Source organism: Hypomesus transpacificus, chromosome 9, assembly GCF_021917145.1.
Source record: "Hypomesus transpacificus isolate Combined female chromosome 9, fHypTra1, whole genome shotgun sequence".
Classification (NCBI taxonomy): Eukaryota; Metazoa; Chordata; class Actinopteri; order Osmeriformes; family Osmeridae; genus Hypomesus; species Hypomesus transpacificus.
In genome coordinates, this window is record NC_061068.1 from 5,345,242 (window position 1) to 5,359,103 (window position 13,862).

At 42.7% G+C, this 13,862-nt stretch overlaps 1 protein-coding gene across 1 annotated transcript in view; it reads left to right on the plus strand.

Moving 5' to 3' along the window:
* The window catches only part of slc25a26 (solute carrier family 25 member 26), a 49,259-nt gene that overhangs the window by 20,119 nt on the left and 15,278 nt on the right, over positions 1-13,862 (plus strand). Inside the window, exon 6 of the mRNA XM_047026583.1 lies at positions 12,890-12,934. Coding sequence (XP_046882539.1) covers positions 12,890-12,934 — 45 coding nt within the window. The remainder of the gene's footprint in view (positions 1-12,889; positions 12,935-13,862) is intronic.

Sequence of the window (13,862 nt, forward strand, 5' to 3'; positions counted from 1 at the left end):
CTGGGATCTCAATAGTGAGGCGTTTGTCTGGAACAGAATGGGGAGTGCAGAAGAGGTCTGAGATATAGAGGGTTGAAAAGTCCCCTTTCCCTCCTCCTCTCTGCTTGTTCTAGGAGTGCAGGCTGGCCTCTGCAGTGACTGGAGGGAGGGGATTTAAATAGTTCTAACTTCTCCAAAGCTTCTGTTAAGTCAGTCATCTGTCAGGCCACCCATACCTAATACCAGAGCAGAGAAGCCCCCTACTTCCACTAAGCTTTTCTTATCATTCTGCTTCAGACATTTACCTCTATATCAGCCTAAGCCATCCACACACACACTCCAAGACTTGCACAGCTGGAATCTGGCTCAACTGTGCATTAGTCTTAGTTGAGTTCACACACTCATGTGCACATGCAGTGTGTGCGCTCATCTGCTTGACCTCTGCCCTCCCATAACAATAAATGGCTTATCAATATAAATATGACCATGTGCAGCATTCAGACACTCCATCTCTGCCAGACACACACAGACACACACTCTCCGTCTGTGCCAAAGGTGTAAACCCGAGTCATAAATCAGAGCAGAATGAGGTTCTTCCCAGAAGCTTCTCTCTGAGAAGCAGCAGTCTGGAAAGGTTGAGTTCGCCAGGGTCTGTAATAAAAGACAGGTGTCTGTTTTTTGACTTTTCAAAACTCCCTCTTCACATTTGGAAACCAGAGGCCTCTGCATCTCCTTGCCAAGGAGCCTAACACAGCACAGCTGACGCTGAAATCACAGAGAAGACGAAAACAGTTAATTTGGCTTTTTGTTGTTGAACAGCTTTGTTGTTCGACTGCCCAGAGCGAGTCTGCAGCAGAATTGGCTGAGTTTGGGATGCTATGCTCCTGGTCAGAAACACCGTCAGAGGCTGACTGTCTCACATGGAGGCTCCTGGTCAGAAACACCGTCAGAGGCTGACTGTCTCACATGGAGGCTCCTGGTCAGAAACACCGTCAGAGGCTGACTGTCTCACATGGAGGCTCCTGGTCAGAAACACCATCAGAGGCTGACTATCTCACATGGAGGCTCCTGGTCAGAAACACCGTCAGAGGCTGACTGTCTCACATGGAGGCTCCTGGTCAGAAACACCGTCAGAGGCTGACTGTCTCACATGGAGGCTCCTGGTCAGAAACACTGTCAGAGGCTGACTGTCTCACATGGAGGCTCCTGGTCAGAAACACCATCAGAGGCTGACTGTCTCACATGGAGGCTCCTGGTCAGAAACACCGTCAGAGGCTGACTGTCTCACATGGAGGCTCCTGGTCAGAAACACCATCAGAGGCTGACTGTCTCACATGGAGGCTCCTGGTCAGAAACACCATCAGAGGCTGACTGTCTCACATGGAGGCTCCTGGTCAGAAACACCGTCAGAGGCTGACTGTCTCACATGGAGGCTCCTGTTGTTGAGAGAATCAATTTGTAACAACACAGTTTATTCTGTCTCTCAGGATCTTGCGCAATGTGGTGTGTCTCTGTTTCTGTGTGTGTGTGTGTCTGTGTGTATGTGTGCACGGTCGTACTCACGCAACTCCCTCTCTCCCTCCATTCTTCTGCCCCTTCATCCCTCCATTCCTCCATCCTTAAGCCCCAGACCACAGACCTCTATTTCTTTATCACACTCACAGAAATATTTAAGCCTAATCTTTTAGATTTTTGTAATGTTAATTGCATGTAGAATTTCCATTCATTTACATTACATAGTTTTAATCTAAATAAACTAATAAACTTAATATGATTTGTATTTGTCATTGTAATAAAACGTATTTGTTTGAAATACATTACTGACAGGTTTACAGGATAAGCCCTATTTATTCAAAATGGATAAGATGCATGTACTTTCTTATTAACCCGTTAATTAGTAGCGTCACGTATATGTGATTGTTCGAAAGCGGGCCCCACAGAGTACCGTCACACATATGTGATTCTGAACATTCCAACCGACTATTTTCCGATAGACAAAAACGATATGACAAACGCTATAGTATGGCTTCAAAATTTACAATTGGGAGGCTAACAAGTAACACTAGCAGGTAGTAGCATTGCTACGAGTATTATGCTAGGTTGCTAGGTAACGGAAGCTAACTAAAGCTAGCTAGCTTTCGTTTCGAAAAAATAACTCACTCTGCTGGCAGCGTCGGTAATATTTAGAACTCACTCCTCTAAAGGTTAATACCCTAAGGATTTTAAATCCCATAACATTTACGGTAAAAAACTGGCAGCTGTGGTTGCTTGAAATCTACTGTAAAAAATATGGTTGAAATGTTCTTCTGTTAACAGTATACTTAAATAACTGTAACATTTACAGTAAAAACTTGCAGTTTTGGTTTTTATTTACATGTATTCATTATTTAAATACCTCAAAGTCAGATTTTTTAACAATGTATCTACATATATATATATAATCTGGTGAAGGGCTCCAGCATAATTATGACCATGATTCGTCATTAGGCTCCTTAACAATCACTGCAAAAGAGATGCACTTCCTGTGCAGACAGGAGAACCTAGCAGAACAACCATCTCTCCAGCTCTCCATCGTAGCCAAAGCCCACCTTAGAGATCACGACAGTTAGCCAGACTCGTTAGATCAGAGAGGTATATTAACATCGCATCGTTTGAGTATCGTAAGAGTCGAGACTTCAGGACCCCGGGTTCTGGACTGGATGGAGTGCAACAGAGATAGCGTTCTGCTAGGTTCTCCTGTCTGCACAGGAACTGCAGCTCTTTTGCAGTAATTGTCTCCTATGAATGCACAAGAACACTGAAGCTATGTAGGAGTGACTCTTTTTAGTACAGGTTTACTGTGCAACACTAGTTCACTCCATTCATATATATATATATACAGTGCCCTCCAAAAGTATTGGAACAGTGAGGCGAATTCCTTTATTTTTGCTGTAGACTGAAAACATTTGGGCTTGACATCAAATAATGAACGTGAGACCAGAGATCAACGTTTCAGCTTTTATTTCCAGGTATTTACATCAGGATCTGATGCACAACTAAGAAAATATCACATTTTGTTTGAATCCACCCATTTGTCATGTGAGCAAAAGTATTGGAACAGATATACTTAAAACATATTTAAGTGAATAAGACTTAATATTTAGTTGCAAATCCTTTGCTTTCAATAACTGCAGCAAGTCTGTGACCCATTGACGTCACCAAACTTTTGCATTCTTCCTTTTTGATGCTTTCCCAGGCTTTCACTGCAGCCTCTTTCAGTTGTTGTTTGTTTTGTGGGGTTCCTCCCTTCAGTCTCCTCTTAAGCAGGTAAAATGCATGCTCTATAGGGTTTAAGTCTGGAGATTGACTTGGCCAGTCTAATACCTTCCATTTCTTGCCCCTGATGAACTCCTTTGTTGTTTTGGCAGTGTGTTTTGGGTCGTTATCTTGCTGCATGATGAAGGCTCTGCCAATCAGTTTGGTTGCATCTTTCCTTAAATTGGCAGACAAAATGTTTCTGTAGACTTCCGAGGTCATTTTGCTGCTGCCATCATGTGTTACATCCTCAATGAAGATTAATGAGCCCGTCCCAGAAGAAGCCATGCAAGCCCAAGCCATGACATTACCTCCACCGTGTTTCACAGATGAGCTTGTGTGTTTGGGATCATGAGCAGTTCCTTTCTTTCTCCAAACTTTAGCCTTTCCATCACTTTGGTAAAAGTTAATCTTTGTCTCATCAGTCCATAAAACTTTGTCCCAGAATTTTTGAGGTTCATCTCTGTACTTTTTGGCAATTTCCAGCCTGGCCTTCCTATTCTTCTTGCTAATGAGTGGTTTGCATCTTCTGGTGTAGCCCTTGTACTTTTGTTCATGAAGTCTTCTGCGAACAGTAGATAGTGATACCTTCACTCCTGCCATCTGGAGGTTGTTGCTGATCTCACTAACAGTTGTTTTAGGGTCTTTCTTTACAGCTCTCACAATGTTTCTGTCATCAACTGCTGATGTTTTCCTTGGTCTACCTGTTCGACGTCTGTTACTTAGTACACCAGTAGTTTTCTTCTTCTTCAGGACATTCCAAATGGTTGTACTGGCTATGGCCAATGTTTCTGCAATGGCTCTGATTGATTTTCCATCTTCTCTAAGACTCACAATTGCTTGTTTTTCACCCAAAGACAGCGCTCTGGTTTTCATGTTGTTTTCACCTCTGAATACAGTCTGCATAGACAAAACCTATCTTACCCAATCTGAACCTGAGTGTAGACATTCAGTGGTATTTATTGATTGAATAATGTATGTAATAGGACACACCTGGGCAACAAAACACACCTGTCAGTCACATGTTCCAATACTTTTGCTCACGTGACAAATGGGTGGGTTCGAACAAAAAGGTGATATTTTCTAATTTGTGCATCAGATCCTGATGTAAATACCTGGAAATAAAAGCTGAAACGTTGATCTCTGGTTTCACATTCATCGTTTGATGTCAAGCCCAAATGTTTTCAGTCTACAGCAAAAATAAAGGAATTGGCCTCACTGTTCCAATACTTTTGGAGGGCACTGTATACACACATGGAATAGTAAAATTCTAATTGTCTAGAGCTGTACTGTAATTACAACTCTAAAACACTGTACTGGTTGTAACAAAACCAGGCTACAACACCACTCAGTCCTGGAATGTAGAGTCTACAATGTACCATGTTCTCTACTCATACTGGAACAGAAGGGAAAGAAGGGGTGAGAGGGAGAACGATAAGGTCTCTTCACGGGCATAGCTTTGTTTTCCAGCTATCAGCCTTTCTTGACAGTTCACCCGCATCCAGTTCCATGATGATCTTTTTAAATTTCTTAAAAGTGTAGCGGAGCTTTGTAGGTTACTACATGTTCAAGGTAGCCTGACGTTGTCATACTCATAATTCTAGTCAGAATATGAGTCTGATACAGTTCCATTGGGCTGTGAGTATAGGGCGTGTTTCAACCGAACTCAGAAAAAAATGCCTCTTTGCTCAATTGGATAGACCTACAACCAATCAGAGCAACGTAGTATGTTGTTTGTTGAAAACAAATTCAACACAAGCGCTCTTTGGTGACGTGGTTGATTACGTTTCTGTTGATCCTCTGTCCATCATCGTATAAAGCCCGCCCTGACCATTTGATTAGTCCGAACAGCTCTTGTTCGGACATAGTTTTTCCCCAACCAAGCGACCCCAGACCCAACTTCCTGACCAAATGTTATTGTGGGCAGGGCAAAATTCGTCTGGCACCCAGGCTATGTTCAAGGCATAAAAGAGCCCAAACAACATTGCAGAAGCAAGTGCTACACTCTCAAGATCTTGAAGCACCATCACACCCTCGAGGACTATCCTGACGTCAGAGGGTTCACTGCTGGCAGTGTCTTTCACGACTTAGATCCCCACTGTCGTTCTCTCTTTGGCACTGAGGAAATTGTCTCGGCCATTTCCTGGTGAAAAGAACATACAATGCGTGTGAACACATAAAAAAAAACTACCAGACCGATTTGTATGAAACTTGGTGAAGGGGTGTAGCATGGGCCAACATAATTATGAACATGATTCTTCATTAGGCTCCTTAACAATCACTGCAAAAGAGATGCACTTCCTGTGCAGATAGGAGAACCTAGCAGAACAACCATCTCTCCAGCTCTCCATCGTAGCCAAAGCCCACCTGAGAGGTCACGACAGTTAGCCAGACTCGTTAGATCAGAGAGGTATATTAACATCGCATCGTTTGAGTATCGTAAGAGTCGAGACTTCAGGACCCCGGGTTCTGGACTGGATGGAGTGCTACAGAGATGGCGTTCTGCTAGGTTCTCCTGTCTGCACAGGAACTGCAGCTCTTATGCAGTGATTGTCTCCTATGTATGCACAAGAACACTGAAGCTATGCAAGTGTCTCTTAAGTACAGGTTTACTGTGCAACACTAGTTCACTCCAATGTTAATACTTAGCTATAAAAATAGCATTTGCATTCGCCTGACTCACAGCTGAGTTAGCTAATAGTTAATCCTGAATTTGGAGCCAGGAAAACCTACAATTTGTATATAAATTTGAACAGTACTTGCTACGACTCTCTAGCTCAGGCAACATACTCTATGTGCCTATTTCTGACGCCAGCTGCTAATTAGCCACCATATCTGAAGGTTCTAGCATCGAACATGTGAGACTTAGAGCTAGCTATCAAACTAGACGAAAATGTTTGGTATGACGGATTTACTGGATGTTATTATTCAAAATAATGTAGTACGGTGTTAACTGCACAAGTAAAACATAAGTACGCACACGGATTACTAGCAAATAAATTGGATGACTGCTGATATCTTACCGTTACAGAGCAAAATTCACTATCCCGGCAGGCAGAGCTGAGTTGAAATGGTGGAAAAGAAAAATGGTTGGGAAAGCGCGAAATATGACGTAATTTCCAACTCATTTACATTTAGTCATTTAGCAGACGCTCTTATCCAGAGCGACTTACAGTAACTACAGGGACATTCCCCCCAAGGCAAGTAGGGTGAAGTGCCTTGCCCAAGGACACAACGTCATTTTTTGGCTCGGCCAGAAATCGAACTGGCGACCTTCAGATTACCAGCCTGATTCCCTCACCGTTCAGCCACCTGACTCCCAACTCAAAACAATTTAACTTCCCGAAAATTGCATGTAAACAAATCTCATAGGTTTTAACCACTTGAATCTTGCTTGTTTCACAGTTAACCATATTTAAAACATGTTGAATAGTCAAATTCTAATTGTCTAGGGCTGTACTGTAATTACAACTCTAAAACACTGTACTGGTTGTAACAAAACCAGGCTACAACACCACTCAGTCCTGGAATGTAGAGTCTACAAGGTACCATGTTCTCTACTCATACTGGAACAGAAGGGAAAGAAGGGGTGAGAGGGAGAACGATAAGGTCTCTTCACGGGCATAGCTTTGTTTTCCAGCTATGAGCCTTTCTTGACAGTTCACCCGCATCCAGTTCCATGATGATCTTTTTAAATTTCTTAAAAGTGTAGCGGAGCTTTGTAGGTTACTACATGTTCAAGGTAGCCTGACGTTGTCATACTCATAATTCTAGTCAGAATATGAGTCTGATACAGTTCCATTGGGCTGTGAGTATAGGGCGTGTTTCAACCGAACTCAGAAAAAAATGCCTCTTTGCTCAATTGGATAGACCTACAACCAATCAGAGCAACGTAGTATGTTGTTTGTTGAAAACAAATTCAACACAAGCGCTCTTTGGTGACGTGGTTGATTACGTTTCTGTTGATCCTCTGTCCATCATCATATAAAGCCCGCCCTGACCATTTGATTAGTCCGAACAGCTCTTGTTCGGACATAGTTTTTCCCCAACCAAGCGACCCCAGACCCAACTTCCTGACCAAATTTTTTTGTGGGCAAGGTTAAGTTCGGCTGGCACCCAGGCTATGTTCAAGGCATAAAAGAGCCCAAACAACATTGCAGAAGCAAGTGCTACACTCTCAAGATCTTGAAGCACTATCACACCCTCGAGGACTATCCTGACGTCAGAGGGTTCACTGCTGGCAGTGTCTTTCACGACTTAGATCCCCACTGTCGTTCTCTCTTTGGCACTGAGGAAATTGTCTCTGCCATTTCCTGGTGAAAAGAACATACAATGCGTGTGAACACATTAAAAAAAACTACCAGACCGATTTGTATGAAACTTGGTGAAGGGGTGTAGCATGGGCCAACATAATTATGAACATGATTCTTCATTAGGCTCCTTAACAATCACTGCAAAAGAGATGCACTTCCTGTGCAGATAGGAGAACCTAGCAGAACAACCATCTCTCCAGCTCTCCATCGTAGCCAAAGCCCACCTGAGAGGTCACGACAGTTAGCCAGACTCGTTAGATCAGAGAGGTATATTAACATCGCATCGTTTGAGTATCGTAAGAGTCGAGACTTCAGGACCCCGGGTTCTGGACTGGATGGAGTGCTACAGAGATGGCGTTCTGCTAGGTTCTCCTGTCTGCACAGGAACTGCAGCTCTTATGCAGTGATTGTCTCCTATGTATGCACAAGAACACTGAAGCTATGCAAGTGTCTCTTAAGTACAGGTTTACTGTGCAACACTAGTTCACTCCAATGTTAATACTTAGCTATAAAAATAGCATTTGCATTCGCCTGACTCACAGCTGAGTTAGCTAATAGTTAATCCTGAATTTGGAGCCAGGAAAACCTACAATTTGTATATAAATTTGAACAGTACTTGCTACGACTCTCTAGCTCAGGCAACATACTCTATGTGCCTATTTCTGACGCCAGCTGCTAATTAGCCACCATATCTGAAGGTTCTAGCATCGAACATGTGAGACTTAGAGCTAGCTATCAAACTAGACGAAAATGTTTGGTATGACGGATTTACTGGATGTTATTATTCAAAATAATGTAGTACGGTATTAACTGCACAAGTAAAACATAAGTACGCACACGGATTACTAGCAAATAAATTGGATGACTGCTGATATCTTACCGTTACAGAGCAAAATTCTCACTATCCCGGCAGGCAGAGCTGAGTTGAAATGGTGGAAAAGAAAAATGGTTGGGAAAGCGCGAAATATGACGTAATTTCCAACTCATTTACATTTAGTCATTTAGCAGACGCTCTTATCCAGAGCGACTTACAGTAACTACAGGGACATTCCCCCCAAGGCAAGTAGGTTGAAGTGCCTTGCCCAAGGACACAACGTCATTTTTTGGCTCGGCCAGAAATCGAACTGGCGACCTTCAGATTACCAGCCTGATTCCCTCACCGTTCAGCCACCTGACTCCCAACTCAAAACAATTTAACTTCCCGAAAATTGCATGTAAACAAATCTCATAGGTTTTAACCACTTGAATCTTGCTTGTTTCACAGTTAACCATATTTAAAACATGTTGAATAGTCAAATTCTAATTGTCTAGGGCTGTACTGTAATTACAACTCTAAAACACTGTACTGGTTGTAACAAAACCAGGCTACAACACCACTCAGTCCTGGAATGTAGAGTCTACAAGGTACCATGTTCTCTACTCATACTGGAACAGAAGGGAAAGAAGGGGTGAGAGGGAGAACGATAAGGTCTCTTCACGGGCATAGCTTTGTTTTCCAGCTATGAGCCTTTCTTGACAGTTCACCCGCATCCAGTTCCATGATGATCTTTTTAAATTTCTTAAAAGTGTAGCGGAGCTTTGTAGGTTACTACATGTTCAAGGTAGCCTGACGTTGTCATACTCATAATTCTAGTCAGAATATGAGTCTGATATAGTTCCATTGGGCTGTGAGTATAGGGCGTGTTTCAACCGAACTCAGAAAAAAATGCCTCTTTGCTCAATTGGATAGACCTACAACCAATCAGAGCAACGTAGTATGTTGTTTGTTGAAAACAAATTCAACACAAGCGCTCTTTGGTGACGTGGTTGATTACGTTTCTGTTGATCCTCTGTCCATCATCGTATAAAGCCCGCCCTGACCATTTGATTAGTCCGAACAGCTCTTGTTCGGACATAGTTTTTCCCCAACCAAGCGACCCCAGACCCAACTTCCTGACCAAATGTTATTGTGGGCAGGGCAAAATTCGTCTGGCACCCAGGCTATGTTCAAGGCATAAAAGAGCCCAAACAACATTGCAGAAGCAAGTGCTACACTCTCAAGATCTTGAAGCACCATCACACCCTCGAGGACTATCCTGACGTCAGAGGGTTCACTGCTGGCAGTGTCTTTCACGACTTAGATCCCCACTGTCGTTCTCTCTTTGGCACTGAGGAAATTGTCTCGGCCATTTCCTGGTGAAAAGAACATACAATGCGTGTGAACACATAAAAAAAAACTACCAGACCGATTTGTATGAAACTTGGTGAAGGGGTGTAGCATGGGCCAACATAATTATGAACATGATTCTTCATTAGGCTCCTTAACAATCACTGCAAAAGAGATGCACTTCCTGTGCAGATAGGAGAACCTAGCAGAACAACCATCTCTCCAGCTCTCCATCGTAGCCAAAGCCCACCTGAGAGGTCACGACAGTTAGCCAGACTCGTTAGATCAGAGAGGTATATTAACATCGCATCGTTTGAGTATCGTAAGAGTCGAGACTTCAGGACCCCGGGTTCTGGACTGGATGGAGTGCTACAGAGATGGCGTTCTGCTAGGTTCTCCTGTCGGCACAGGAACTGCAGCTCTTATGCAGTGATTGTCTCCTATGTATGCACAAGAACACTGAAGCTATGCAAGTGTCTCTTAAGTACAGGTTTACTGTGCAACACTAGTTCACTCCAATGTTAATACTTAGCTATAAAAATAGCATTTGCATTCGCCTGACTCACAGCTGAGTTAGCTAATAGTTAATCCTGAATTTGGAGCCAGGAAAACCTACAATTTGTATATAAATTTGAACAGTACTTGCTACGACTCTCTAGCTCAGGCAACATACTCTATGTGCCTATTTCTGACGCCAGCTGCTAATTAGCCACCATATCTGAAGGTTCTAGCATCGAACATGTGAGACTTAGAGCTAGCTATCAAACTAGACGAAAATGTTTGTTATGACGGATTTACTGGATGTTATTATTCAAAATAATGTAGTACGGTATTAACTGCACAAGTAAAACATAAGTACGCACACGGATTACTAGCAAATAAATTGGATGACTGCTGATATCTTACCGTTACAGAGCAAAATTCTCACTATCCCGGCAGGCAGAGCTGAGTTGAAATGGTGGAAAAGAAAAATGGTTGGGAAAGCGCGAAATATGACGTAATTTCCAACTCATTTACATTTAGTCATTTAGCAGACGCTCTTATCCAGAGCGACTTACAGTAACTACAGGGACATTCCCCCCAAGGCAAGTAGGGTGAAGTGCCTTGCCCAAGGACACAACGTCATTTTTTGGCTCGGCCAGAAATCGAACTGGCGACCTTCAGATTACCAGCCTGATTCCCTCACCGTTCAGCCACCTGACTCCCAACTCAAAACAATTTAACTTCCCGAAAATTGCATGTAAACAAATCTCATAGGTTTTAACCACTTGAATCTTGCTTGTTTCACAGTTAACCATATTTAAAACATGTTGAATAGTCAAATTCTAATTGTCTAGGGCTGTACTGTAATTACAACTCTAAAACACTGTACTGGTTGTAACAAAACCAGGCTACAACACCACTCAGTCCTGGAATGTAGAGTCTACAAGGTACCATGTTCTCTACTCATACTGGAACAGAAGGGAAAGAAGGGGTGAGAGGGAGAACGATAAGGTCTCTTCACGGGCATAGCTTTGTTTTCCAGCTATGAGCCTTTCTTGACAGTTCACCCGCATCCAGTTCCATGATGATCTTTTTAAATTTCTTAAAAGTGTAGCGGAGCTTTGTAGGTTACTACATGTTCAAGGTAGCCTGACGTTGTCATACTCATAATTCTAGTCAGAATATGAGTCTGATACAGTTCCATTGGGCTGTGAGTATAGGGCGTGTTTCAACCGAACTCAGAAAAAAATGCCTCTTTGCTCAATTGGATAGACCTACAACCAATCAGAGCAACGTAGTATGTTGTTTGTTGAAAACAAATTCAACACAAGCGCTCTTTGGTGACGTGGTTGATTACGTTTCTGTTGATCCTCTGTCCATCATCGTATAAAGCCCGCCCTGACCATTTGATTAGTCCGAACAGCTCTTGTTCGGACATAGTTTTTCCCCAACCAAGCGACCCCAGACCCAACTTCCTGACCAAATTTTTTTGTGGGCAAGGTTAAGTTCGGCTGGCACCCAGGCTATGTTCAAGGCATAAAAGAGCCCAAACAACATTGCAGAAGCAAGTGCTACACTCTCAAAATCTTGAAGCACTATCACACCCTCGAGGACTATCCTGACGTCAGAGGGTTCACTGCTGGCAGTGTCTTTCACGACTTAGATCCCCACTGTCGTTCTCTCTTTGGTCTCTCAACTCTAAACAATTTCACTTCCCGAAAATTGCATGTACACCAATCTCATACGTTTTAACCACTTGAATCTTGCTTGTTTCACAGTTAACCATATTTAAAACATTTTTGTATGTTTTAATCGATTATGTTTAATATATTAAAACAATTAATACTTATGCTAATTCTAAGGAATTTTTTGAGACATTTTGAGACAATGACTACTTAAATAAAATCAAATAGATGTAAATACTTAATTATAAAATATGCCATGATTCATTTCTGTGCGGCACTAAGATGATGGAGAGAGGGAGTCTTCATTATAAATACTCACCCTCCACCTGGGTGGAATATATATTTCAACCTTTAGAAACTTTTTATTTGCATTTAGAAAACCTTCAAAAACCTTTTTCCGCAAAACCTTTTTACTACAGCTACACCAAGAATTGTTTTAGCCCCACCATGAAACAAGCAAGACAATTGTGTATCTATTCACATTGAAATTATGACATTGATTTGAGCCCCACGAGTGTATGGATTACTTAAAAAGTGTTGAAAATAACCTAGAACCATGTCAGAATGTCAAAATGCACAAGAACACAATAATTTACATTTTGGGACAGGTCAAGTACAGTTTGGGACAGTTCATTTTGCACTTCGGGACAGTACTGGGACAGCGAGGAAAATCTGTCCCTCCATCTATACCTCTATCTCTCAGTTAACAGGATTTGAATAACATACTGATAGATGTGAACTTCAGGTCAGACTCAGACAGCATGTAGGTAAACCCAGAGTCTGGAGCTCAGGGAGCTGTCCCAGATCACTCAACCCCAGGGTGTTGGAGGGAAACCAGTTGGTTTTAAGTGTTTGTGTTCTTTTGAGAATTGTTTTCTGCACTTTGGATTGCCGGTTAAAATAAACTCAGTCCAGATGTCCTACAAAACTGGGATACTGTCCTGGTATATTTTGAATTGTAAATAATATCTATTTTTTTTCCTTTTCAGATACCCTTCTCTCTGGTACAGTTTCCACTCTGGGAATATTTAAAGGTATGGATCTTCTCTTAATGTCTCTATCTCTCTCACACACACCTTCCCTCCATAATTGTACCCTTCCCACCCCTATTAGTCTTTGTAACAACCCAACAGTAAAGTCAGAAGGGTGTGCTTACATTTGGACACATTTACAGCTGAAACATCTCATTGGCCAGCATCGCTTGAGACAAAAATTGGTAGATGATCCCATTGCTCAATGGGTCGTCACGGCTACCATCAAATGGGGCTGCAATTTGTCATACGCTGTGACCATGGCTAACCGTCTCTCTCTCCTTTTATCTTTTTCTCTCTCTCTGTCTCTCTTGCTCGCTCTCTGCCTCTCTTCCTCCATTGTCTGGCTCTGGCCCTGGGCACATAAAAGCCGTTTCTCTTTGAAAAGGCATTGGTTGTGAGGGTGACATCATGTCTCGGGAGGCGTTGGCAGAACATTCCATCAACGTTAGGCCCAAACGGGCAGAGATGGACCAGGAGGTGGGACAATGGACTGCACAGCTGTGTGAGAGAGGGAGAGAGAACGAGAGGGAAACGGAACTATGGTCCTTTCCACTCCTTCTCAGAGAATAAGACGTGGAGTTCACAAGCGCCTCTTTGTCACTCACTCAAAGGCTCTCTCCCCAGGCCATGTGCACACAGCCGTTGGACAGAAACTTTTCTGGCCGGCCTGCTGAGGAATTATGGGCACCATCTCCCTCTCTTTACCCCCCTTCCTCTCCTGCTTCTCATCCCTCTCTCTTCAGAAAGTATATGGCTTCAAACTACCGTTGTGCAGACTGGATAATAAGATGGATAGGAAGAGTGGTACAGAGAGCAAATCTGATTATACTATTTTATTTCACCCAGAGTGAAGGATACGTTTCAAGGAACAGTATTGTGTGTGGGTGTGTGGCATTCTCACCCTGGGATCCACATCTGCTCTGGGGGT